The sequence below is a fragment of the Bombina bombina genome, chromosome 9 (genome assembly GCF_027579735.1).
Source record: "Bombina bombina isolate aBomBom1 chromosome 9, aBomBom1.pri, whole genome shotgun sequence".
Classification (NCBI taxonomy): domain Eukaryota; kingdom Metazoa; phylum Chordata; class Amphibia; order Anura; family Bombinatoridae; genus Bombina; species Bombina bombina.
The window spans coordinates 216,970,760-216,998,685 of NC_069507.1; the positions used below are offsets into that span (position 1 = coordinate 216,970,760).

At 38.5% G+C, this 27,926-nt stretch overlaps 1 protein-coding gene across 1 annotated transcript in view; it reads right to left on the reverse strand.

Annotated features, from left to right (window-relative positions):
- Positions 1–1,975: 1,975 nt before the first annotated feature.
- LOC128640223 (CUB and zona pellucida-like domain-containing protein 1) overlaps positions 1,976–27,926 on the reverse strand; it is a gene marked incomplete at its 5' end in the record, with an annotated part of 101,509 nt that continues 75,558 nt past the window's right edge. Inside the window, 3 exons of the mRNA XM_053692625.1 lie at positions 1,976–2,233; positions 2,483–2,742; positions 4,540–4,928. Coding sequence (XP_053548600.1) covers positions 2,064–2,233; positions 2,483–2,742; positions 4,540–4,928 — 819 coding nt within the window. The remainder of the gene's footprint in view (positions 2,234–2,482; positions 2,743–4,539; positions 4,929–27,926) is intronic.

Sequence of the window (27,926 nt, forward strand, 5' to 3'; positions counted from 1 at the left end):
GGGTTAGATTAGGGGTATGTGGGTGGTGGGTTGTAATGTTGGGGGGGGTATTGTATTTATTCTTTTACAGGCAAAAGAGCTGAAATTCTTGGGGCATGCCCCGCAAAGGGCCCTGTTCAGGGCTGGTAAGGTAAAAGAGCTTGTAACTTTTTTAATTTAGAATAGGGTAGGGAATTTTTTATTTTGGGGGGCTTTGTTATTTTATTAGGGGGCTTAGAGTAGGTGTAATTAGTTTAAAATTGTTGTAATATTTTTCTTATGTTTGTAAATATTTTTTTATTTTTTGTAACTTAGTTCTTTTTTATTTTTTGTACTTTAGCTAGTTTATTTAATTGTATTTATTTGTAGGAATTGTGTTTAATTAATTTATTGATAGTGTAGTGTTAGGTTAATTGTAGGTAATTGTAGGTAGTTTATTTAATTATTTTATTGATAGGGTAGTGTTAGGTTTAATTATATCTTAGGTTAGGATTTATTTTACAGGTAAATTTGTTATTATTTTAACTAGGTAACTATTAAATAGTTCTTAACTATTTAATAGCTATTGTACCTAGTTAAAATAAATACCAAGTTGCCTGTAAAATAAATATTAATCCTAAAATAGCTATAATATAATTATAATTTATATTGTAGCTATATTAGGGTTTATTTTACAGGTAAGTATTTAGGAATCATTTATTTAATAAGAGTTAATTAATTTCATTAGATGTAAATTATATTTAAGTTAGGGGGGTGTTAGTGTTAGGGTTAGACTTAGCTTTAGGGGTTAATCAATTTATTAGAATAGCGGTGAGCTCCGCTCGGAAGATTAGGGGTTAATAATTGAAGGTAGGTGTCGGCGATGTTAGGGAGGGCAGATTAGGGGTTAATACTATTTATGATAGGGTTAGTGAGGCGGATTAGGGGTTAATAACTTTATTATAGTAGCGCTCAGGTCCGCTCGGCAGATTAGGGGTTAATAAGTGTAGGCAGGTGTCGGCGACGTTGAGGGGGGCAGATTAGGGGTTAATAAATATAATATAGGGGTCGGCGATGTTAGGGCAGCAGATTAGGGGTACATAGGGATAACGTAGGTTGCGGCGGTTTACGGAGCGGCAGATTAGGGGTTAAAAAAAATATGCAGGGGTCAGCGATAGCGGGGGCGGCAGAATAGGGGTTAATAAGTGTAAGGTTAGGGGTGTTTAGACTCGGGGTACATGTTAGAGTGTTAGGTGCAGACGTAGGAAGTGTTTCCCCATAGGAAACAATGGGGCTGCGTTAGGAGCTGAACGCTGCTTTTTTGCAGGTGTTAGGTTTTTTTTCAGCTCAAACAGTCCCATTGTTTCCTATGGGGGAATCGTGCACGAGCACGTTTTTGAGGCTGGCCGCGTCCGTAAGCAACTCTGGTATCGAGAGTTGCATTTGCGGTAAAAATGCTCTACGCTCCTTTTTTGGAGCCTAACGCAGCATTTGTTTGAACTCTCGATACCAGAGTTAATTTTATGGTGCGGCCAGAAAAAAGCCTGCGGAGCGTTAACAGCCCTTTTACCGCCAAACTCCAAATCTAGGCCATATTTCACTCATTTCTTTATAGGCCCATGTATAACACTAATTACCACTTCATGTGAAGTGATTCACTGAATCTCATTATGTATGTAACCCTTCCCTTTAGACTACAAGCTCAGAGTAGTGCCCTTTTGCTTTGTCAATCGTTACTTCCTAAATCAGAGCTGTCTAGTGTAAAATAGTATAGTTACACAAGTAATGCTACTCTACATAGAACTTATCTGGACTCTGAGCAACATTAGATTGATAGATAGATAGATATAGACAGATAGATACTAGAGAAGCCGATAGAAAGAGACAGATTATAGATTGATGGATAAATAGATAATAGAGAAGCAGATAGATAGAGACAGTAGATTATAGATAGATGGATAAATAGATAATAATCAAGCACATAGATAAAAGACAAAGAATGATAGATAAACTAAAATGCACTTATTTCCTGCTTTTATTTTAAAGCATATTCTGGGCTTCATAAACGATTGAAAATCCAGAGTTCCATGTTCCCATTCTCTTGTCTATTCTGTTGCTAGCTGCTGATATCTGTACCCTACTGGTTGCTTCTGTTGATATCTCAGTACCACTAATGTCAGTATGAGGGCATTGACAATCAGTACCATGATTCCCAGCAAGTATAGGTTGTTCTGTGGTACATTGGATGTTTCTTCTCTTTTCTCACTTAGAGAATCTGTGAATAAAATTGGCACACAGAAAAAGCACATTAGCGGTCTCTTAATATGATAACCTGCTGCAGGATTATACAGAATCTATACCAATAGGCTCAGCACTACGGTGCCCAGTTCCCATGTATTGGATACTGGATCATAGAAATATTATTATGATGGCTTTTCCCAACTGTTAACAGGGTACTCAAAACATAATTTGGGAATCACAGACATAATATATGTTCTGATTGAAATGTTTTTGTATCTCTCACCGGAATGTTCAGTTTCATGTTTCAGTCGGATAGGTCCCACAACAGCATTTGCTTTCCACTTGTGTGAACTGAGATCTTTGCGCTGGCGATTCATACAGCCCTGTTTACAGCGAGATTCTGAGTCGTCTGTATCACAGATCACTAAACGGCATTGGAGGTATACAGATGGGTGAGAATGTAAGAACCTGAAGGCACTGATACTAAACCGTGCAAATCCACTACCAGAGGGAAAATTGTGATATGTGTCATCCTTTGAACATCTACAAGATGAATAAGAAATATGTTATTTTCCTTGCCAACTGGGGCTTGACACATTTTGGGTGCCACGGCTCCTAAATTGTGCTTCTGATTACTAACATTCTGCATTACTTTATAACTATATAACTATACAGCTATATACAAACATCCATATACTGCATCCCACAAAAAAATAATAATGTGTGGCTGGCACAATATTCTTGCTGGTTTCTAAGTTTAAGGTAAGTTGACATATCTGCTAGTAGGCTATTGCATGTACCAGCCATATAGCAAGGAAAGGGTTAACTTGACAGTAGGAATTATTGCAGCAGGAGGATTTTTATGCTGGGGTATAATGCATTAGAATATAAATGTTTATTGTGCTCCCCTACATTTAAGATTAACCTCTGAACATTTTTAATATAGACTATATTGCCAAACGTATGTGGACACCACTACTAGTTATTGAGTTCAGGTGTTTTGGTCACACTGATTGCTAACAGGTGCATATAATCCAGCACATATCAATGAAATCCCCATAGACAAAAATTGTCAAAGCAATAGGTCATACTTAAGAGCCCAGTGACTTAAACACTGCACTGTAATAGGATGCCACATTTTCACAAGTCAGTTAGTGAAAATTATGTCCTATCATCTGATGCATCATTCAATAAAAAGTCCCAAGCTGCCTCTGGAAGCAACATCAGCACAAGTATTGTTCATCAGGAGCTTCATGAAATGAGTTTCCATGGTTGAGCAGCTATGCAAAATTAATATGCGCAATGCCAGCTTCGCCTGGAGTGGTATAAAGCACTCCGCCACTTGACTGTGGAGCAGTGGAAACACGTTCTATGGAATGATAAGTCATGCTTAAATATCTGGCAGTCTGGTGGAAAAATCAAGGCATGGCGGATGCCAGAAGAATGTTACTCAACCAGAATGCATAGACTCTACTGTAATGTTTGGTGGAGGAGGGATAATGGTCTGGATTTTTTTTTCAGGGTTTGAGATAGGCCTCATCATTTCAGTGAAGGATCATCTTAATGCTATAGGATAGAAATACATTTTAGACAACTAGGTGCTTCCAATTTTGTGGCAATGGTTTCGGGAAGACTTTTCCTGTTTCAGCATGACTGTTACCCAGTGCAACAAGCAAGGCCCATGAAGATAGGGTTTGATGAGTTTGTTGTGGAGGAACTTCAGTAGCCTGCACAGAGCCCTGACCTCAACCCCATGGAACACCTTTTGGATGAATTGGAATGCTAACTGCAAGCCAAGACTTCTCATCCAACATCAGTGTCTGACCTCACAAATGCTCTTTTGGCTAAATGGGCACAAATTCCCTCAGACACTCTCCAAAATGTTGTGCAAAGTCTTCCCAGTTGAGTAGCTGCAAGGGGGATACCAACACTATATTAATGCCTACGGTTTTAGAATGGATGTCCAACAAGCTCATATAGGTGTGAAGCTCAGGTGTCCACATACTTTTGGCCATAAAGTATATTATTGATAGATTAGAAAATTGAAGAATAATATAATGCAAAATCCTTAAATAGTCTTTGTTTTAAGCCTATTCATATTCTCAGTAAATGTTTGAAATTAAGTTAATTGAGCAATTAAATAACCTATTTGTGCTCATGTTGCTCATTGTTTCACTAGGCTTGATCTTATCCTTTGGGTTCTTCATTGGATAACACAGACAACTGATTATATCAGAAACTTGACTTTGCTTGGACTCTAATGCACACTTTTGTTGCCTTTACACCATGTATAATCTAAAGCTGGTAAAACACAAATCTATTCTTAATTGTTCTCCATACCCATGTCTGATGAGATCATAAGTTGGTTCTTCGAAATTAGAATTAGGAGAGGCAAAGCAGGTTTCTGTGAACACAGTGAGCTGGGGATCTGGGCTTCTCAGTGTAGCCTGCAAATAAAGTTTCTTATTGAGCTCGATGAAGTAGGGTGTTTCTACCACTTGAGAGGAGAAATCTTCAGACTGATAAAAATCAAGGCTGATATCATACTGGCTAGAATCTTTCTGTTCTTGAACAATGTCATTCTGTATCATGTACATGACTTCTACTGCAGAATTACTGTCAAATTCACAGGTCACAATGATCTGCAAATTATTTTGTCCAGTGATCACTCTTTCTCCTGCTAATAATCCACTGATGGTGTTGGTGTATGATATGGTATGATCCATCACCTATGGAAAATAGAGCAATATGCACATTAAATGTAATAACATTCCAATCTCTCATCAAATCTTATAAGGGGACTAAGATTGATGAAACAAATGTCTGTTTATCAAGACAAACCGGCCACAACATTTACATATACTGCAGTTATATGAATTTTGAGGTGGCCAGCAACGAAGTTGCAGGACAACCTATTGTTATTGTCAGGATTATTATTATTATTATTTTTATTATTATTATTCTGCCAAACGTATTCTATTGCCCATAACTCTTGAACTGCTTATGCAAAGCTCTTGAAATCAAGTATGCTAGTACAGCCTATTGCTCTGCTACATCTCATGCAACATTGAACTCATAAGTCATAAGGTTAGGCAGACATATTGCTTTTTGCGACAAATTTCGAGAAACGCTTAAAAATCTTTATCTGAGAAACTGCTTGTGTTACTAGTTTGAAACTTGCTGTGCTCAGTGCTGCTATGAACTAGATTTGTCATTGCTCAACAGAAGTGCATTGGTCACATGATGTAGAAGGCATCTTGCATTTTGCAAAAATCTTTAAACATCTTCTCTTTAACCGCTTAGTGCAATAAAGCGCAATTTTGCACATATGTTTCTTGCAAGGTCCTCTACCAAGTTTGTTCAAATTGTGATTTTTCCATAATCAACATGGCTGCTGTGAGATATTAACCTTTTTTTTTTTTGAAGTTTCTGTAATTTTAATTGTTTTGTCTTTCCATTTTTTAAATAAGTCCCAATAAAAGTTATATTTTAATAGCCTAGTTTATCCGCCACTCAATACTCTGTCGATATCACGAACAAAGGGAATTTGAGTGCTACACATATGTACTTTTTGTAGAGGTCATACCTCTAAGTTGGTTTTTAGTCAAGCAATGTACATAGCACCAAACCACTATATTATTTAGTATACCGCTGAGGGTTAAATCACTTTCTTCTCTCAGTTGTAATTATCTACAATTATATTCCCTTTTTATCCCTCAGTAGTGCCTTTGGGCCCTCTTCCCGCAAATTACAATACCAAGCGTATATCTGTGTACCGTTAGTATAGCTATTCACTTTTAAACAGCAACATCTGTACCCAAATTTGCCTATTATGTCTTTACCTTTGTTACCATTTCTCACCATTATATCTTGTTTTCTAGCCTCTATGACATTATGATATGATGTTATTAATCTCTAGGTCTATCAGGTTTTTGACATTCCCTCCATTGCATCAACATTATCTTGTGAGTGTCTAATGTGTTATTCTGCATGTGGTGGTACCTTTCCAGATGTAGCAAGGTGTCTACCTGCCTTTTCCATTTCTCAACCGATGGTGCGATTTTATTTTTCCAGTGTTTGGGGATCAACATCTTTGCCCCTTTTAATATAACTTGTCTGAGGGCATTTGCGGCCTTACTTTCGAGACTGGGTAGTGAAATAAATAATAAGATCTTAGGATGATTCTGCAAGGGTTTCCCTGTTGCTACTCTAACCTACTCAAATATTTCTATCCAGAACTGGTCCAAGCCCGGACAGTCCCACCAGATGTGGGTCAACGTACCATCACTCCCACACTCCCTCCAGCACTTCCCTGAGGTTGTTTTGTATATTTGTTTTAACCTGACGGGGGTAAGGTACCACCTCGAAAGATATTTGTAACTTGATTCTTGTACCCTAGCTGAGATTGAGGCTTGTTTTGTAATCTGAAATGCTGCTAGCCATTCCTGCAGCTCAATGTCTGTATTTAGCTCCTTCTCCCATGCTTTGGTGAATGTGGGTAAGATTTGTGCATCTTCCAGTATCAGCATTTTATATAAAATGGATATGGCATGTTCTGTAGGTGTGTCACGTAGGCAGAGATTTTCAAATGCAGTGACCTGCCTGAGTAGGTTATGTTTATGTCTATGTGTCACCAAGTAGTGTCTCAACTGTGAGTGCATCAGCCAGTTCATGTTGTCACCTAACTCAGTCTCTTTTATGGTTTCGAGGGGCTTCAGTTTACCATTATCAGTCAAGGCCCTGAGTAAACGCGTTGTAATGGGGGGTTTTGATTCAGAACTGGTTCCCTGCAATGCCAGGGTAATTCAGGGTTTTGGTATATAGAGGTTAGAGGGGAGAAGTGTGATGATATCTTCTCTGATGTGTTCACATGTTTGTCCCATATAGTGAAGAAATCTATATACAGTGGGTATGTTTCTGCTGTCCTTGGTCTGTCTTTTTTTGCTATCCATGCCATGCCTCCCATATTCCCTGTGCCTAATATGGTGCAGTCCAATTGTACCCAGATTTTGTTATGGTCATTATGGCACCAGTCAAGTAAAGTGCGTAGCATAATCGCTTGTTTGTATACCTCTACATTTGGCAGACCCAGTCCTCCTCTGTCTCTTGGTAGATAAAGCGTTATTTTTGGAATTCTTGGTCTAGGGTTCCCTCAGATATACTGTTCTATTATGTTTTGGATTCTCTTTAAATATCTAAATGGCAAAGGTATGGGCGTCGTTTGTAAGAGATACAGGAGCCTTGGTAGAACATTCATTTTAATGACGTTGATCCTAACCAACCATGAAATTGTTTTCTTTTTCCAATTAGACAGATCTGCTACTAATTTTTTTTCCAACTGTTTATAATTTGCCTGAAAAATCTCTTGTTGGTCTGGGGATATATAAATGCCTAAATATTTAATTTTTACTTCTTGTCTTCTAAGTGGGCATTTTAGTAAAGTGTCGTTAAGTGTTGCTGAGTCACAGGTTATATTTAATAATTCAGATTTTGAGAGATTGAGCTGGAAGTTTGATACCTTTCCGTATTCTTTGAAAATCTCCAGTACCCTGGGCAAGGATGTGTCTATGTTTGTCAGAGTGAGCAGAATGTTGTCTGCATATAATGCCAATTTATAGATTTTGTTTGCTGTGCTGAGACCTGTTACTAGACTATCTTCTCTGATTTTTTGGGCCAATGTTTCTATTGTGAGTGCAAAGAGTATGGGGGAAAGCGGGCAACCCTGTCTTGTGCCGTTCTGGATCAGAAATTTTTCGGAGAGTAGGCCATTCACTTTTACTTTTGCAGTGGGGTTTCTGTATAGTGTAAGAATTAGTTGTATAAACCTATTACTGAATTTCATTTTTTGAAGGACTGATTTAAGGAATTGCCAATTTACCCTATCGAATGCCTTTTCCGCATCTGTAGAAATAAGGGCCATTTGTATTTTGTTTAATTGTGCGTATGAGGTTAGTTGAAATGTCCTATGTGTATTGTTGCGGGCCTCCCGGCCAGGCACAAATCCTACCTGGTCTGGGTGCACTAATCCAGGTAGATAGGTGTTTATTCTAGTGGCAAGAATTTTGGCAAATATTTTTATGTCCGAATTTAGGAGTGAAATGGGTCTGTAATTTTCTGGTCTGTCCATCGTCTTCCCTGGTTTGGGTAGAACTGTGATATGGGCTTCTAGCATGTTGTCTGTAAAACCCCCTTCCTTGAGTAGTGAGTTAAATAATGTAGACAGTGGGCCCAATAAATGATGTGTGAATGTTTTAGAGTATTTTATACTTAGACCGTCTGAGCCTGGGCTTTTTCCACTTGACATGTTTATGATGGCTTTTTTTATTTCATCAGGTGTTATTGGCATGTCTAAGCTGTCGGAGTCTTCACTTTTTACTTCGTTAAACTGTATGTCAGTTAGAAATCTGTCTATGTCTTCTTGTGTATTTACCATTTGGATATTGTATAGTTTCCCATAATACTGTTGGAAAATGTCAGCGATATGTATACTGTCCTTTTGAATTTGGCCTGTCGGATCTGTCATGTTATATACATGGGTATCTAGTTCATTTCTTTTAAGGGCTTTCACTAAAGAGGTGCCAGTTTTGTCGTTAACATTGAAGTATCATTGTTGTAGTATATTTGCCTTCCTCTGGTATTCCTTTATCAGATAATTATTAAATTCTGTCCTAGTTTTGGATAGGTTGTGTAATATTTCAGTAGAGTTAGGTTGTTTTTTGAGTTCTGTTTCCCAATATCTGATTTGTGAGGTTATTGAGTTCATGTATTGTCTATTGTTTTTATTTTCCCTGGCTTTGTGTCTTATAAACGCTGCCCTCATTACGCATTTATGTGCCTCCCATAGTACTGAGGGGGCGACATCTTCACTAGAGTTTTCCTGAAAGTAATGGCTCATAGCTGAGTCAATTTCTGCCCGAATTAAGTGGTTGTTTAGCATGTGTTCATCCAATCTCCATATAAATGGTTTTACAGGGGTGTTTGGCCATTTAATAGTGCATTTCACAGGTGCGTGGTCTCACCATGTAGTTGGTAATATCATAGAGTCCACTATCAGTGTTAACCCTACTTGGTCAGTGAGAATGAAGTAGATTCTAGTGTATATATGATGCAGGTGTGAATAAAATGTATAATCCCTTTTGTGTGGGTTTATTGCCCTCCAGGCATCATGCAATTTGAGTTGTTGTATCTGTGTGTGTTTGCCATTAATCACCCTGTGAGATGTGCTGGTTTTACCTAAGGAGGTATCTTTTACCGGGTCCAATGGAATGTTAAAATCTCCCCCAAGTAAGATAATACCCTTCGAGTGTTCCATTATCAGTTGAGTGACCTGTTTGAATATCGTGTGTTGTCCCACGTTTGGAAAATAGACATTTACTAGTGTGACTTGTGTGTTAAAAAGTGGGCCTATCACTATTATATATGCGCCATTAGGGTCTTTAATAATACGCGATGGGCAAAAATGGATATGGTTTCCCATGAATATACCTACCCCTCCCTTTTTTGTGGGACCCGATGCCATAAATGCTGTTTTGTACCTGCTGTTGATAATCTTAGGTTCCCTTCCCTTTTTAAAATGTGTTTCTTGTATGCACAATATATCCCCCTTCTCCTTATGCATCTGATTAAAGGCTATGGAACGTTTCTCTGGGCTATTTAGTCCTTTCGCATTAATAGTTAATAATTTTATTTGTCTCGGTTGCATGGTAATGCTTCATCTTCTACTCTGGGCTTTTAGATGTACTATACTGCTCTACAGCGGCAGTTACTATTTCACTGATATAAATAGCCCTTCGTGGGGTCAGATAATCTATGTAGTAGTTTCTAAGATTCTAGACTAACCCTGGCCGGGTGTAGTGTGTGATCTGTAAATTAATGCTGGCAGATGTGGGATGCTCCTCCGTGTTACCGTACACAACTAGATCTGATGTATGTGCCTACTCTGAACCTCTTTTAACTGAGTAATTAAGAGTGATAGTATTCTGTACAAATATACCTTTTTTTTCCTGTCTTTCAAAGTAACTCAATAGCTTATCTTATCTAATACAGATCTTAACCTGCGTCACAATACAAAGCAATAAAAAACAATATAACTCAATACAATTCAAGAAAAAACAGGTTGAGGCAGTATCCCTGCCCCCAAACCCAGCCTGTACATAAAAAAAAAAAAAAAAAAAAAAGTTAAAATTTTTTAGCATACGACCTTGTGTCATCTGTCCTTCGGTAACCTATAATATTCTGACACAACTACCAACTTGTGTCTCAACACTTGTCTCATCTGTTCATGTTCAGAGCTCTCTATGTTATTGTCTCTCAACTATTAACCACAGTATCAAGCGGCTGACTCAGTGTCTTCTGCTGCTGTCATTTCAGACTGAGGGGCTTTTTCTTTGTTATGCAGTACCTTCTTCATGGGGGGACGCATACTGTTATCACGTGGTGGAATTCTTGTTTCAGCATTCTGAGCATATTCCAGCTGTTGTATGTTGACCGCAGGGCCTCGCAAAAGTGTGGAAGATCTTCTTTGTTTTTGAAAATCGCTGTTGTATTGTCCTTATTAGCTGTTTTGCTAAGCCGCATCTGTAAGCAATCTTTTGTTCTCTCAAAACATTCATGATGTAGCTTAGATCCCTTCTTTTTTGAAGAGTAGTTGGGCTGAGATCCTGAAAAATTTGAATGCGGTTACCCGCATGGGTAATATTTTGTTTCATCCTGGGGTGCCGCATTATTTCTTCTTTATCCTTAAAGTTGAGTAATTTGATAATTACGTCTCTTGTTGGTGCCTTGGGAGGGGGCTTTGCATGTAGTGCTCTGTGTGCTCTTTCGAATACCACGTCTGTAGCGCCATTATCTCCTTTAACCATTCTAAAAAGATCTTGCAAGCATCCCTCCAATGCCCCCGGTTGAATTGTTTCTGGGATACCACATATCCTTAAATTGTTTCTCCCTCCCCTATTGTCTAGGTCTTCAACTTTTTCTAGGAGTTGTGAAATATGTTGAATATCTGTATCCATGATGTTGTGGCTTTCTTCCAAATTGGTGACTCTCTGGGTCACTCATGATAAATCTCTCTTCAAGTCTCCATACCAGGTTTTCACTTCTGATACAATTTCTTTAAGGTCATTCTTGGTACAGAGTGGTAGAAGGTCTGCTTTTGTAAGGCTAGTAGTGTTGTGTATTCCAGGTGTATCCTCTACCAGTTCTTCTTGTTGGATGTCATTATTGGGGGTTGGTGGCATAGGATCTACTGGTGTTTCTATAGGTTTCAAACAAAGCTGCAACATTCTAGAGCGTGGCGTGCTTTCTGGCTTATTAAGTTTGCGCCCTGGCATTGTATTTAGGCAGTGTGAATAGGAACTGATGTGCTTTGAAAGTATTTGAAAGTACTGTATGTTTATTAGGGTTCACGTTGGATCAGTATTTTTCCCCCCCTTTCGCTCTATTTTTCCCTGCCGGGCCTGCTTTTCTATGTTATGTCCAGCTATACCTTTGTTAATGTAAAAGCAAGGCTTCTTTCCTGTCAGCTTATGTTTCTAATAAGTCTGTCATTTATACTGTATTCCTCTTCTTTTGTTTCCCTTTATTATTTTATTTATTTTTATGTTTTTAGGAGTTCCTCAATATTATTAGCTGAGTTGCAGTTTGTGCTCCTATCTTTTCTTTTTCTTTTTATTATTTGCACTCTGCCGGCTTATTGTTTCAAATAGCTCTGGGTAGTTATATTGTGGCTTTGCCTGTCTGAGTGCACAACTGTTCCCAGGCTAGTTTGTGCCCCTCTGTGTGTGTAAAGTTCCAAGGTGGGGTGTTAGCTCAACTTAAAAGGTGCATTTTTATTTTTGAAGCCTGCCGTTTATGCGGCCTTACCCCACACTCCTCTCTGCAGTGTAGTGTCTCTCCTACTGTTGTGTGACCGCGTGGTGCTGCGCCTCCGCTCTTCACTCTTGGCCCTGCTCTCTTGCCATTATCTTTGCTAGTTCTGTTGCCTTCTTAGTGGTAGGTGTCTGCTTTTTATTGCTATAATGTGGCCGGTCTGTTTTTATGTAGATGCGGTTGCTTTCCTTTGATGTCCGGTGCTCCAGCGTCTGCTGCCGCCTTTTGCTGGGATTTCTCTCTGCCGCTTCCACTTATTATGTTTTTTCTCTTCCCTCAGCTGGTGTGCGCTTACCGGGTGTTGAGTAACTCTTGTATAGGTGTTTAAAAGTACCGTTGCCTATAAAGTCGGCTGGGTTTGGGGCACTAGGGCATGGGAGCTATCAGTTCACGCAGCCATCTTCTTGACCGGCTAAGCCCCGCCTCGAGACATTAACCTTTTTATCAACATTTAATTGCATAAATTTGCACTTTATACATTAGTTTTACAATATTTAGCAATATTACAGTGTAATAGACACATGATTACACAGTCATAAACCTCAAAGACAATATTGCAGTTAAAATTTGCACTGCGCAGTCGCTTTCGTGAAATAACACATTTGCAAATTTTCATGAAACTTCTGCAAATTGTAGAGGTCTATGGGGAGCATTAATGTGTGCAATATGCAAGCCATACATTACACAGTGTGGCAGCCATTTTGTTTCCTATGCCCAGTTTTAAAAAACTACAAAATCTTCTTCTCCGAAACCGCTTATGAGACAGACGTGAAAATTGGTTTATAGAGTTACCTTATGACCAATATTCAGATTTGTTCAAGAGAAGTCAATAGGTCATGTGGTTTGGCAGCCATTTTGAATTGTTCAAAATTGCTTAACAATATTTTTTAATTAATAATAAAACAAAAAACGTTTAACAAAAATGCTTTATTTTTTGCCATGTTTATTGACATAAATGGTGAGCATTGTTGTTCGTAATATGGAGGCTGTATATCATATGATCGGGCAGCCATATTGGTTTACGCGAAAATATTGAAAGTCTATTTTCTCTGCAACCGCTAATGTAAGAACTGTGAAATTTGCTGTATAATCTTATATGGTGACAGGGGCGGACTGACAAGTCGGGCAATTTGGCCCTTGCCCGAGGGCCCAGCATCTTAGAGGGCCCCAGTCATTACTGGCAGATGCAGCACTAATTAAGGAAGTAAACTTTTATATATATATATATATATATATATATATATATATATATATATATATATATATATATTTATTATATATCAAAATATATTTTTATCTGTTAACTTTCTGGGGGTGGGGCTGCTCAAATTTGTGCAGTGGAGGGCTGGATCCTGGATGTGTACAGTACTGTAAGCTCTCTGTCGGCTCTGCGGCTCATGGCTCAGCATTGTCAGTGAAGTGTGGACAAGGCGCACACAGGAAATGGTTAAAACATGTGTGCACGCCTGCGCGGGCTTCCATGGAGGATGAAGGGCTGTAGTTGTCAGAGCTGGGCTGCTAGTGCTTCTCTGATTTACTCTGGGGCCCGCCTATTTGTTAAGCTGCCATCTGCCTGGACATCAATTCACATAATCAGTGAAAAAATGTATGCACTGCCACTGACCTAACATTCGTCAGCAAAGCAAGAGGAGTCGACCAAGGTAGGGGCAGCATTTTAGTTTACTTTACAATAATTTATTACTACGAAGCTGTGGCTGCCAGGAAAATGTACACAATCACATGCTGTCTGAATAAGACCACACCACAGTGAAAACTGACTCTTTAATGTTCTTTTGTCTCCTCTCAGTGAGAGGGGCACAGAAATGTTATCTGACCCATCAACTCTGGCTCTGCTCTTGTCTGCAAGTCCCCTCCCTCCCCGAGCGAAGTGCAGTCAGCTTCTTACTTGAGTCAGAAAACAGCCAGCAGCTTAATTTATAGGCTAAATCAGTGAACCAAGGTAAGAGGGCAATGAGGGTGCTGCACAAAGTAAGTTTCTGTTTATTTTTAAAGGGACAGTATACACTCATTTTCATATACCTGCATGTAATAGACACTACTATAAAGATGCACAGATGCTGATATAAAAATCCAGTATAAAACTGTTTAAAAACTTACTTAGAAGCTGAACCTCTTTTAACTGAGTAATTAAGAGTGATAGTATTCTGTACAAATATACCTTTTTTTTCCTGTCTTTCAAAGTAACTCAATAGCTTATCTTATCTAATACAGATCTTAACCTGCGTCACAATACAAAGCAATAAAAAACAATATAACTCAATACAATTCAAGAAAAAACAGGTTGAGGCAGTATCCCTGCCCCCAAACCCAGCCTGTACATAAAAAAAAAAAAAAAAAAAAAGTTAAAATTTTTTAGCATACGACCTTGTGTCATCTGTCCTTCGGTAACCTATAATATTCTGACACAACTACCAACTTGTGTCTCAACACTTGTCTCATCTGTTCATGTTCAGAGCTCTCTATGTTATTGTCTCTCAACTATTAACCACAGTATCAAGCGGCTGACTCAGTGTCTTCTGCTGCTGTCATTTCAGACTGAGGGGCTTTTTCTTTGTTATGCAGTACCTTCTTCATGGGGGGACGCATACTGTTATCACGTGGTGGAATTCTTGTTTCAGCATTCTGAGCATATTCCAGCTGTTGTATGTTGACCGCAGGGCCTCGCAAAAGTGTGGAAGATCTTCTTTGTTTTTGAAAATCGCTGTTGTATTGTCCTTATTAGCTGTTTTGCTAAGCCGCATCTGTAAGCAATCTTTTGTTCTCTCAAAACATTCATGATGTAGCTTAGATCCCTTCTTTTTTGAAGAGTAGTTGGGCTGAGATCCTGAAAAATTTGAATGCGGTTACCCGCATGGGTAATATTTTGTTTCATCCTGGGGTGCCGCATTATTTCTTCTTTATCCTTAAAGTTGAGTAATTTGATAATTACGTCTCTTGTTGGTGCCTTGGGAGGGGGCTTTGCATGTAGTGCTCTGTGTGCTCTTTCGAATACCACGTCTGTAGCGCCATTATCTCCTTTAACCATTCTAAAAAGATCTTGCAAGCATCCCTCCAATGCCCCCGGTTGAATTGTTTCTGGGATACCACATATCCTTAAATTGTTTCTCCCTCCCCTATTGTCTAGGTCTTCAACTTTTTCTAGGAGTTGTGACATATGTTGAATATCTGTATCCATGATGTTGTGGCTTTCTTCCAAATTGGTGACTCTCTGGGTCACTCATGATAAATCTCTCTTCAAGTCTCCATACCAGGTTTTCACTTCTGATACAATTTCTTTAAGGTCATTCTTGGTACAGAGTGGTAGAAGGTCTGCTTTTGTAAGGCTAGTAGTGTTGTGTATTCCAGGTGTATCCTCTACCAGTTCTTCTTGTTGGATGTCATTATTGGGGGTTGGTGGCATAGGATCTACTGGTGTTTCTATAGGTTTCAAACAAAGCTGCAACATTCTAGAGCGTGGCGTGCTTTCTGGCTTATTAAGTTTGCGCCCTGGCATTGTATTTAGGCAGTGTGAATAGGAACTGATGTGCTTTGAAAGTATTTGAAAGTACTGTATGTTTATTAGGGTTCACGTTGGATCAGTATTTTTCCCCCCCTTTCGCTCTATTTTTCCCTGCCGGGCCTGCTTTTCTATGTTATGTCCAGCTATACCTTTGTTAATGTAAAAGCAAGGCTTCTTTCCTGTCAGCTTATGTTTCTAATAAGTCTGTCATTTATACTGTATTCCTCTTCTTTTGTTTCCCTTTATTATTTTATTTATTTTTATGTTTTTAGGAGTTCCTCAATATTATTAGCTGAGTTGCAGTTTGTGCTCCTATCTTTTCTTTTTCTTTTTATTATTTGCACTCTGCCGGCTTATTGTTTCAAATAGCTCTGGGTAGTTATATTGTGGCTTTGCCTGTCTGAGTGCACAACTGTTCCCAGGCTAGTTTGTGCCCCTCTGTGTGTGTAAAGTTCCAAGGTGGGGTGTTAGCTCAACTTAAAAGGTGCATTTTTATTTTTGAAGCCTGCCGTTTATGCGGCCTTACCCCACACTCCTCTCTGCAGTGTAGTGTCTCTCCTACTGTTGTGTGACCGCGTGGTGCTGCGCCTCCGCTCTTCACTCTTGGCCCTGCTCTCTTGCCATTATCTTTGCTAGTTCTGTTGCCTTCTTAGTGGTAGGTGTCTGCTTTTTATTGCTATAATGTGGCCGGTCTGTTTTTATGTAGATGCGGTTGCTTTCCTTTGATGTCCGGTGCTCCAGCGTCTGCTGCCGCCTTTTGCTGGGATTTCTCTCTGCCGCTTCCACTTATTATGTTTTTTCTCTTCCCTCAGCTGGTGTGCGCTTACCGGGTGTTGAGTAACTCTTGTATAGGTGTTTAAAAGTACCGTTGCCTATAAAGTCGGCTGGGTTTGGGGCACTAGGGCATGGGAGCTATCAGTTCACGCAGCCATCTTCTTGACCGGCTAAGCCCCGCCTCGAGACATTAACCTTTTTATCAACATTTAATTGCATAAATTTGCACTTTATACATTAGTTTTACAATATTTAGCAATATTACAGTGTAATAGACACATGATTACACAGTCATAAACCTCAAAGACAATATTGCAGTTAAAATTTGCACTGCGCAGTCGCTTTCGTGAAATAACACATTTGCAAATTTTCATGAAACTTCTGCAAATTGTAGAGGTCTATGGGGAGCATTAATGTGTGCAATATGCAAGCCATACATTACACAGTGTGGCAGCCATTTTGTTTCCTATGCCCAGTTTTAAAAAACTACAAAATCTTCTTCTCCGAAACCGCTTATGAGACAGACGTGAAAATTGGTTTATAGAGTTACCTTATGACCAATATTCAGATTTGTTCAAGAGAAGTCAATAGGTCATGTGGTTTGGCAGCCATTTTGAATTGTTCAAAATTGCTTAACAATATTTTTTAATTAATAATAAAACAAAAAACGTTTAACAAAAATGCTTTATTTTTTGCCATGTTTATTGACATAAATGGTGAGCATTGTTGTTCGTAATATGGAGGCTGTATATCATATGATCGGGCAGCCATATTGGTTTACGCGAAAATATTGAAAGTCTATTTTCTCTGCAACCGCTAATGTAAGAACTGTGAAATTTGCTGTATAATCTTATATGGTGACAGGGGCGGACTGACAAGTCGGGCAATTTGGCCCTTGCCCGAGGGCCCAGCATCTTAGAGGGCCCCAGTCATTACTGGCAGATGCAGCACTAATTAAGGAAGTAAACTTTTATATATATATATATATATATATATATATATATATATATATATATATATTTATTATATATCAAAATATATTTTTATCTGTTAACTTTCTGGGGGTGGGGCTGCTCAAATTTGTGCAGTGGAGGGCTGGATCCTGGATGTGTACAGTACTGTAAGCTCTCTGTCGGCTCTGCGGCTCATGGCTCAGCATTGTCAGTGAAGTGTGGACAAGGCGCACACAGGAAATGGTTAAAACATGTGTGCACGCCTGCGCGGGCTTCCATGGAGGATGAAGGGCTGTAGTTGTCAGAGCTGGGCTGCTAGTGCTTCTCTGATTTACTCTGGGGCCCGCCTATTTGTTAAGCTGCCATCTGCCTGGACATCAATTCACATAATCAGTGAAAAAATGTATGCACTGCCACTGACCTAACATTCGTCAGCAAAGCAAGAGGAGTCGACCAAGGTAGGGGCAGCATTTTAGTTTACTTTACAATAATTTATTACTACGAAGCTGTGGCTGCCAGGAAAATGTACACAATCACATGCTGTCTGAATAAGACCACACCACAGTGAAAACTGACTCTTTAATGTTCTTTTGTCTCCTCTCAGTGAGAGGGGCACAGAAATGTTATCTGACCCATCAACTCTGGCTCTGCTCTTGTCTGCAAGTCCCCTCCCTCCCCGAGCGAAGTGCAGTCAGCTTCTTACTTGAGTCAGAAAACAGCCAGCAGCTTAATTTATAGGCTAAATCAGTGAACCAAGGTAAGAGGGCAATGAGGGTGCTGCACAAAGTAAGTTTCTGTTTATTTTTAAAGGGACAGTATACACTCATTTTCATATACCTGCATGTAATAGACACTACTATAAAGATGCACAGATGCTGATATAAAAATCCAGTATAAAACTGTTTAAAAACTTACTTAGAAGCTGTCAGTTTAGCTCTGTTGAAAAGGTAGCTGGAAAGCCCACTGCAAGTGGTAAATAAGACACTCCCCCCCCCCCTCTTCTTTTGCATATGAAAAGACCCTTTACACAAACAGGAGCAAGCTGGAGAAGGTAGCTGACGGTATTCTCATAAAATTTTGGGGCTTGGTTAGGAGTCTGAAAATCAGAGCAATGTTATTTATAAATAAGCAAAACTATACTTTTTTTTTAAAAAAAAATAACTTTATGGGCTATATAAATAGATCATCCACAAACATTTATGCAAAGAAAAAATTAGTGTATAATGTCCCTTTAAAGGTGCAGTTTCTTTCATGTGCACTGCTGTGTGGGGGCTGAGCACGATTGCAACCACAAGGCTCTCATTACAGCTCCAAGCAGAACATAGATTTGTTTTAAACCTACTGTGTGTATTTGCTCTTTCCTATTAAGTAGTGATTTAAATTGTGACAAAAAGAAAAAAGTTATTTTTTGCCATTCAAAACCAATAATTTCACAAATTACTTCATAACAATATCAGTGCCTGCCCTTGTAACTTCCATTTATATCTTAAAAGAGAATTACAGAATAACCAGAGACCTGTAAATGTTAATAAAATTATTTGTGTGCCTAACTCCAAACCATCAAAATGCACCCTAGAAAAATCACCACTGCCTTTTTTTTTGTATGAAGGTGGCCAGCCTTGACAAAATTCCTGTACTGTACACACATTTACTACAGACACACACAACACCAATCACTTCATATTCTACCTAAATATCTGTATATAAGGTAGTGGAGAGGGGGCTGTGTCACTGTGTGTGTGAGACAGAGGGAACCTCTCTAATATTATATATATGTATAAGGTAGTGGAGAGGGGGCTGTGTGTGAGACAGAGGGAACCTCTCTATAATATTATATATCTGTATATAAGGTACTGGGGAGGGGCTGTGTGTGTGTGTGAGACAGAGAGAACCTCTATATAATATTATATATCTGTATATAAGGTACTGGAAGGGGGCTGTGTGTGAGGCAAAGGGAACCCTACATTGTGTTAAATGTTTAGCGTTAGACCTCTCTATAGTACTGTATATCTCTACATGAGATGCTATAGGAGGGGAGCAGCAATGTTCTACTGGGAGCTAGCTGAACTTGTTGGGTGAGCCAATAACAAGAGACATATATTTGCATCCACCAATCTTCATCTAAATCCCAGTAGTCCATTGCTGCTTCTGAACCTACCCAGGTATGCTTTTCAACAAATGATAGGAAGTGAATTAAGCAACTTAGATAATAGAAGTAAATTGTAATGAATGGTGTTTAAAATTGTATGTTCAATCAGAATCATTAAAGGGACAGTAAATTCATATTTAGACAGAGCATAACATTTTAAACAACTTTTAAATTTACCTCTATTATTTAATTTGCTTCCTTATCTTGTTATCCTTTGCTGAAAGGTCTAGGTAAGCTCAGGAGCAGCAAATAACCTAGGTTGTAGCTGCTGATTGGTGGCTGCATATATATACCGATTGTCATTGGCTCACCCATGTGTTCAGTTAGAAACCAGTAGTGCATTGCTGCTCCAAGAGAATGAAGCAAATTTGATTTTAGAAGTAAACTGGAAAGTTGTTTAAAATTGTATGTTCTACATAAATAATTTTTTGGGGGTTTCATGTCCCTTTAAAGTTTAATTTTTACTTTACTCTCCCTTTAAAATTGATTTCTCTAAACCTGCCCTGGTTTCAGTTAAACTGGAGATAGTTTTATCTTTATTTAGTGTAGATGCATACTTATAGGATCATGCATCTCTTATTTAGTGTAGACGCATACTTATAGGATCATGCATCTTTTATTTAGTGTAGACACATACTTATAGGATCATGCATCTTTTATTTAAAGGAAATATACAAATACAAATATCTTTAGCTGCCAGTAACAAGTGATTTTACCCCCATGTCTGCCCCTCATTACTTTCTGCTCCATACTGTAGTGCATACAGGCATAGGGATATTTTTTTATTATTTTTTTTGCCATGAGCACTTGCTAATTTACAATATTTAGTTCTTAAAAATATTTAAGGAAAAAATTGTCTCTTTATATGGCAATTAAAAATATGGTGGGGGGGGCATATGAAGTGGAAGGGGCAAGGGAGGTGGGAGGGGCATAGGAGATGGGGGGCAATAGGGAGGAGAAGGGTCAGATGAGGTATGTAGGTGGAGCAATGAGGGGGTGGGGGGCCCTGTCACACTTTTGCCCGGGGGCCCTAGATGGTCTCAGTCCGCCCCTGTATGGTGATCTAGATTAAACATTGCTCATTAGGAGAGAATCAGTCACATGATGCGGAAGCAATATTGGTTTTATGTTTATCATAATTATTTGTAATTCAATACTGCCTCTTTTGATTCAATTGCTCACAAACACACAAATTACCTATGCTAAACTCTTGAAATCAGGTATGCTGGTACAGACTATTACAATGCTACATCTCATGAAACATTAAACTCATAGGTCATATGGTTAGGCAGCCATTTTGGTTTTTGCAACAAATTTCGAGAAATGCTTAAAAATCTTCAGCTCTGGAAGAAACTTGCTGTGCTCATCTTGCATTTTGTGAAAATCTTTAAACATCTTCTTCTCTTAAACCGCTTAGTGCAATAAAGCACAATTTTGCACATATACTCCTTGGCCGGTTCTCTACCAAGTTTGTTAAAACTGCGATTTTTCCATAATCAACATGGCTGCTGTGAGACATTAACCTTTTTATCGACATTTAATTGCGTAAATTTGCACTTTATATATTCTTTTTAGAATATTTAAAAATATTACAGTGTAGTAGACGCATGATTATACATAGTCATAACCCTCAAAGACAATATTGAAGTTAAAATTTGCACTGCACAGTCGCCTTCGTGAAATAAAACATTTGCAAATTTTCATGAAACTTCTGCAAATTGTAGAGATCTATAGTGAGCATTAGTATGTACAATTTGAAAGCCATACATTGCATAGCTTGGTGGCCATTTTGTTTCATATGTGCTGGTTTTAAAAACGAAATAAAATCTTCTTCTCCAAAACCGCCTATGGCACAGACTTGAAATTTTGTTTATAGAGTTATCTTATGACTAACATTCAGATTTGTTCAAAAGAAGTTGATAGGTCATGTGGTGTGGCAGCCATTGAATTGTTAAAAAATGCTTAACAATATTTGTTTAATTAATAATAAAACTAAAAACGTTTTAAAAAAAATGCTTTATTTTTGCCATTGTTTATTGACATCTATGGTGAAAACTATTGTGCATAATATGGAGACTGTATATCATGTGATCTGGCAGCCATTTTGTTTTATGCAAAAATTTTGAAAATCTATTTTCTCTGCAACTGCTTATGTTAGAACTGTGAAACTTGTTGTATAACCTTATATTGTAACCTAGAGTCATGGTTGTTCATGTTGAAGGAATTGGTCACAAGCTGTGGCAGCCATATTGGTTTACATGAAAATTTTGAAAATTTCTTTTCTTTGTAACCGCTTATGTTAAAGCTGTGAAATTAGCTGCATAACCATATATTTTTACATAGAGTTACATCTGCTCATGTTGAAAGTACTGGTCATATGGTATGGCAGCCATCTTGAAAAACGCAAACATTTCAAAAATGTGTTTCCTTTGCAGCCACTTATGTTAAAGCTGTGAAATTTGCTGTATAACTATATATTGTGACCTAGAGTTAGATCTGTTCTTGTTGAAAGTATAAGTCATATTGTGTGGCAGCCATCTTGAAAACGCAAAAAAAATTTGGAACTGTAAAAACTTGGTTTATAGCTTTATACACTGTGTGCAGAATTATTAGGCAAATGAGTATTTTGACCACATGATCCTCTTTATGCATGTTGTCTTACTCCAAGCTGTATAGGCTCGAAAGCCTGCTACCAATTAAGCATATTAGGTGATGTGCATCTCTGTAATGAGAAGGGGTGTGGTCTAATGACATCAACACCCTATATCAGGTGTGCATAATTATTAGGCAACTTCCTTTCCTTTGGCAAAATGGGTCAAAAGAAGGACTTGACAGGCTCAGAAAAGTAAAAAATAGTGAGATATCTTGCAGAGGGATGCAGCACTCTTAAAATTGCAAAGCTTCTGAAGCGTGATCATCGAACAATCAAGCGTTTCATTCAAAATAGTCAACAGGGTCGCAAGAAGCATGTGGAAAAACCAAGGCGCAAAATAACTGAGAAAAGTCAAGCGTGCAGCTGCCAAGATGCCACTTGCCACCAGTTTGGCCATATTTCAGAGCTGCAACATCACTGGAGTGCCCAAAAGCACAAGGTGTGCAATACTCAGAGACATGGCCAAGGTAAGAAAGGCTGAAAGAGGACCACTACTGAACAAGACACACAAGCTGAAACGTCAAGACTGGGCCAAGAAATATCTCAAGACTGATTTTTCTAAGGTTTTATGGACTGATGAAATGAGAGTGAGTCTTGATGGGCCAGATGGATGGGCCGTGGCTGGATTTGTAAAGGGCAGAGAGCTCCAGTCCGACTCAGACGCCAGCAAGGTGGAGGTGGAGTACTGGTTTGGGCTGGTTAAGCTCAACTCCCAGTCCTACTGCCAGTTTCTGGAAGACACCTTCTTCAAGCAGTGGTACAGGAAGAAGTCTGCATCCTTCAAGAAAAACATGATTTTCATGCAGGACAATGCTCCATCACACGCGTCCAAGTACTCCACAGCGTGGCTGGCAAGAAAGGGTATAAAAGAAGAAAATCTAATGACATGGCCTCCTTGTTCACCTGATCTAAACCCCATTGAGAACCTGTGGTCCATCATCAAATGTGAGATTTACAAGGAGGGAAAACAGTACACCTCTCTGAACAGTGTCTGGGAGGCTGTGGTTGCTGCTGCACGCAATGTTGATGGTGAACAGATCAAAACACTGACAGAATCCATGGATGGCAGGCTTTTGAGTGTCCTTGCAAAGAAAGGTGGCTATATTGTCACTGATTTGTTTTTGTTTCGTTTTTGAATGTCAGAAATGTATATTTGTGAATGTTGAGATGTTATATTGGTTTCACTGGTAAAAATAAATAATTGAAATGGGTATATATTTGTTTTTTGTTAAGTTGCCTAATAATTATGCACAGTAATAGTCACCTGCACACACAGATATCCCCCTAAAATAGCTATAACTAAAAACAAACTAAAAACTACTTCCAAAACTATCCAGCTTTGATATTAATGAGTTTTTTGGGGTTCATTGAGAACATGGTTGTTGTTCAATAATAAAATTAATCCTCAAAAATACAACTTGCCTAATAATTCTGCACTCCCTGTATTGTGATTAGCTGCTTGTATGCCATTGCAAAGGCAATGCGCTTGGTCACCTCTATTGCTGCTTGCAGCTATATTTAAAAATATTTCTTTGTTTTGGAAACCTTATTTGATCTGTGTCTTAACTCTTCCTTCTAAAGAGGATTGTTATTTAATGTATAGCTCTAGAAGTGGTTAAAACCATCTTTGGAAACAATCCAAACAATTTATCTATAAAAATCCCCATAGGCATTAAAGGGATACGAAACCAAAACATTTTTCTTCATGATGATTGTAGAAGCAGCAATGCACTACTTGAGCTAGATGAACACTTTGGGTGAGCCAATAACATGAGACATAGATGTGCAGCCACCAATCAGCAACTCCTAAACCCAGCTATGTATCTGTTTTTTAACAAAAGATACCAAGAAAAGAAAACAAATTAGATAATAGGAGTAAATTGGAAAGTTGTTTAAAACTACATGCTCTATCTGAATCATGAAATACATTTTTTGGCTTTCATGTCCCTTTAAGTACACAATTACACATGTGTGAAATAACTACAAATCATAATTCTCTGGATAGTACAGAAATAGATTTTAGTAATTTGCATAATTAATCATAATTTCCCCATAATTAAAAATTATTTTCTAATAGCCAAAATAACATAATTTATGTAAGAACTTACCTGATAAATTAATTTCTTTCATATTGGCAAGAGTCCATGAGCTAGTGACGTATGGGATATACAATTCTACCAGGAGGGGCAAAGTTTCCCAAACCTCAAAATGCCTATAATTACACCCCTTACCACACCCACAATTCAGTTTAACGAATAGCCAAGTAGTGGGGTGATAAAATAAGGAGTAAAAAAGCATACAAAAAGAGGAACTGGAAATATAATTGTGCTTTTATACAAAAATCATAACCACCATAAAAAGGATGGGCCTCATGGACTCTTGCCAATATGAAAGAAATTAATTTATCAGGTAAGTTCTTACATAAATTATGTTTTCGTTCATGTAATTGGCAAGAGTCCATGAGCTAGTGACATATGGGATAAAAATACCCAAGATGTGGAAGACCAGAGAAGAGTCACTAGAGAGGGAGGGATAAAATAAAAACAGCTATTTCCGCTGAAAACAATTAAATCCACACAAAAAAATATGTCTTTTTAATAAATTTCACATAAATTAGAAGAAAAAAACTTAAATCATAAGCAGAAGAATCAAACTGAAACAGCTACAGCTGAATAACTTTTCTACCAAAGACTGCTTCAGAAGAGGCAAATACATCAAAATGGTAACATGTTGTAAATGTATGCAAAGAAGACCAAGTTGCTGCTTTGCAAATCTGATCAACCGAAGCTTCATTCTTAAAAGCCCAAGAAGTGGCGACTGATCTAGTAGAATGAGCTGTAATTCTCTGAGGCGGAAATTGCCCTGCCTCCAAATAAGCCTTGTGAATCAAAAGCTTTAAAGGGACATACTACTCATATGCTAAATCACTTGAAACTGAAGCAGTATAACTGTAAAAAGCTGACAGGAAAATATCATCTGAGCATCTCTATGTAAAAAAGGAAGATATTTTACCTCACAATCTCCTCAGCTCAGCAGAGTAAGTCCTATGCAAAAAGTTATACTCAGCTGTTGTCCAGCTGCAGGTAAAAAAATAATAAAAAATGAAGAAATGAACAGCAGCCAATCAGTATCAACAGTGCTGAGGTCATGAACTCTTTTACTGTGATCTCGTGAGATTTGACTTAACTCTCATGAGATTTTATAGTAAACTTCCTTTAGACTGAATAGGGAAATAAGATGAGAGTGCACAAGGCTCAACCCCTAAGCTGTCCCGGGACAGACATACTAATTTGCTGCTTAGAAGTCCTTTACAATGGGATGTGGCTACTGAGGAACTGTTGAGGTAAAATATCTTTCTTTTTTACATAGAGATGTTCAGGTGATATTTTCTAGTCAGCTTTTTACATTTATGCTGCAGCACTTTCAAGTGTTTCAACATTTGGGTATTATGGCCAAACCAAGATGCCAAAGAAATAGCAGAGGCTTTCTGACCTTTCCTAGGACCAGAAAAAAACAACAAATAGACTAGAAGTCTTCCTGAAATCTTAGTAGCTTTGACATAATATTTCAAAGCTCTTACAACATCCAAAGAATGTAAAGATCTTTCAAGAGTATTCTTAGGATTAGGACACAAGGAAGGAACAACAATTTCCTTAATAATATTGTTAGAATTCACAACCTTAGGAAGAAATTTAAAAGAAGTCCGCAAAACAGACTTATCCTGATGGAAAATCAGAAGAGGAGACTCACAAGAGAGAGCGGACAATTCAGAAACTCTTCTAGCTGAAGAGATAGCCAAAAGGAACAACACTTTCCAAGAAAGTAGTTTAATATCCAAAGAATGCAAAGGCTCAAAAGGAGGAGCCTGCAAAGCCTTCAAAACCAAATTAAGACTCCAGGGATGAGAGATTGATTTAATAACAGGCTTGATACAAACCAAAGCCTGAACAAAACATTGAATATCAGGAAGCTTAGCAATCTTTCTATGAAATAAAACAGAAAGAGCAGAAATTTGTCCCTTCAAAGTACTTGCAGACAAACCTTTATCCAAACCATCCTGAAGAAACTGTAAAATTCTAGGCATTCTAAAAGAATGCCAAGAGAATTTATGAGAAGAACACCATGAAATATAGGTTTTCAAAACCCGATAATAAATCTTCCTTGAAACAGACTTACGAGCCTGTATCATAGTATTAATCAGAGAAACCTCTATGACTAAGCACTAAGCATTCATTTTCCATACATTTAATTTAACGATTTGAGATCCTGATGGAAAAATGGCACTTGAGACAGAAGGTCTGGTCTTACAGGAAGTGGCCAAAGTTGGCAACTTGACATCCGAACAAGATCCGCAAACCAAAATCTGTGAGGCCATGCTGGTGCTATCAGAAACACATGCGATTGTTCCATTATGATCTTGGAGATCACCCTTGGAAGAAGAACTAGAAGCGGAAAGATGTAAGCAGGTTGGTATAGCCAAGGAACTGCTAACACATCAACCATCTTCGCATGAGGATCCCTGGACCTGGAAAGATACCTGAGAAGATTCTTGTTTAGATTAGACCCCATGAGATCTATTTCTGGAAGACCGCACATCTGCACAATCTGGATGGAGAGACCTCTCCCCTGGGTGTAAAGTCTGAGATAATCCACTTCCCAATTGTCTACACCCGGGATATGTTTTGCAGAAATTAGACAGGAGTTGATTTCTGCCCAAGAAAGTATTCAAGATACTTCTTTCATCGCTAAAGGACTGCGAGTCCCACCCTGATGATTGACATATGCCACAGTTATGATATTGTCTGTTTGAAAACAAATGAATGATTCTCTCTTTAGTAGAGGCCAAGCCTGAAGAGCCCTAAAAATAGCACAGAGTTCTAAAATATTGATTGGTTACCTCGCCCCTTGTGCTGTCAGAGACCCCCAGACAGCTCCCCAACCTGTGGACGAACAAAGGATGCCCCTTAAACAATAAGGTGATGGTTTAACCACCAAGTCAGAGAGAGTTGAGTGTGGATGGATTAAAGAATATCAATTGTGATATCCGAGTATAATCCCTGCATCATTGATTCAGCATGCAAAGCTGCAGAGGTCTCATATGAAAATGAGCAAAGGGGATCACGTCTGATGCTGCAGTCATGAGACCTAAGACTTCCATGCACATAGCCACTGAAGGGAATGATAGAGACTGAAGGTTTCGACAGGCAGAAACCAATTTCATTCGTCTCTTGTCTGTTAAAGACAGAGTCATGGACACTGAATCTATCTGGAAACCTAAAAAGGTGACCCTTGTCTGAGAAATCAAGAAACTCTTTGGTAAATTAATCCTCCAAGCATGTTTTTGAAGAAACAACACAAGTTGATTCGTGTGAGATTCTGCTAAATTAAAAGATTGAGTCAGTACCAAGATTACAGATAGAAGGGCACCTAGAACCTTGGAAAAGAGTCTTGGAGCTGTCACTAGGCCAAATGGAAGAGTGACAAATTGGTAATGCTTGTCTAGAAAAGAGAATCTCAGAAACCGATAGTGGTCTGGATGATTCGGAATGTGAAGCTAAGCTAAGTCTATTATGAACATATAATGACCTTGCTGAGCAAAAGGCAGAATAGTCCTTATAGCCACCATCTTGAAAGTTGGGACCCTTACAAAGCGATTGAAAATTTTCAGATCCAGAACTGGTCTGAATAAATTTTCCTTCTTTGGGACAATGAATAGTTTGAATAAAAAAACAAACCCTGCGGGGCGGAGTCTGGCCAAGCAGGGAAATGGCCGCACCCCATGTAGGCATTATAAGCTAAAACCCAGCATTA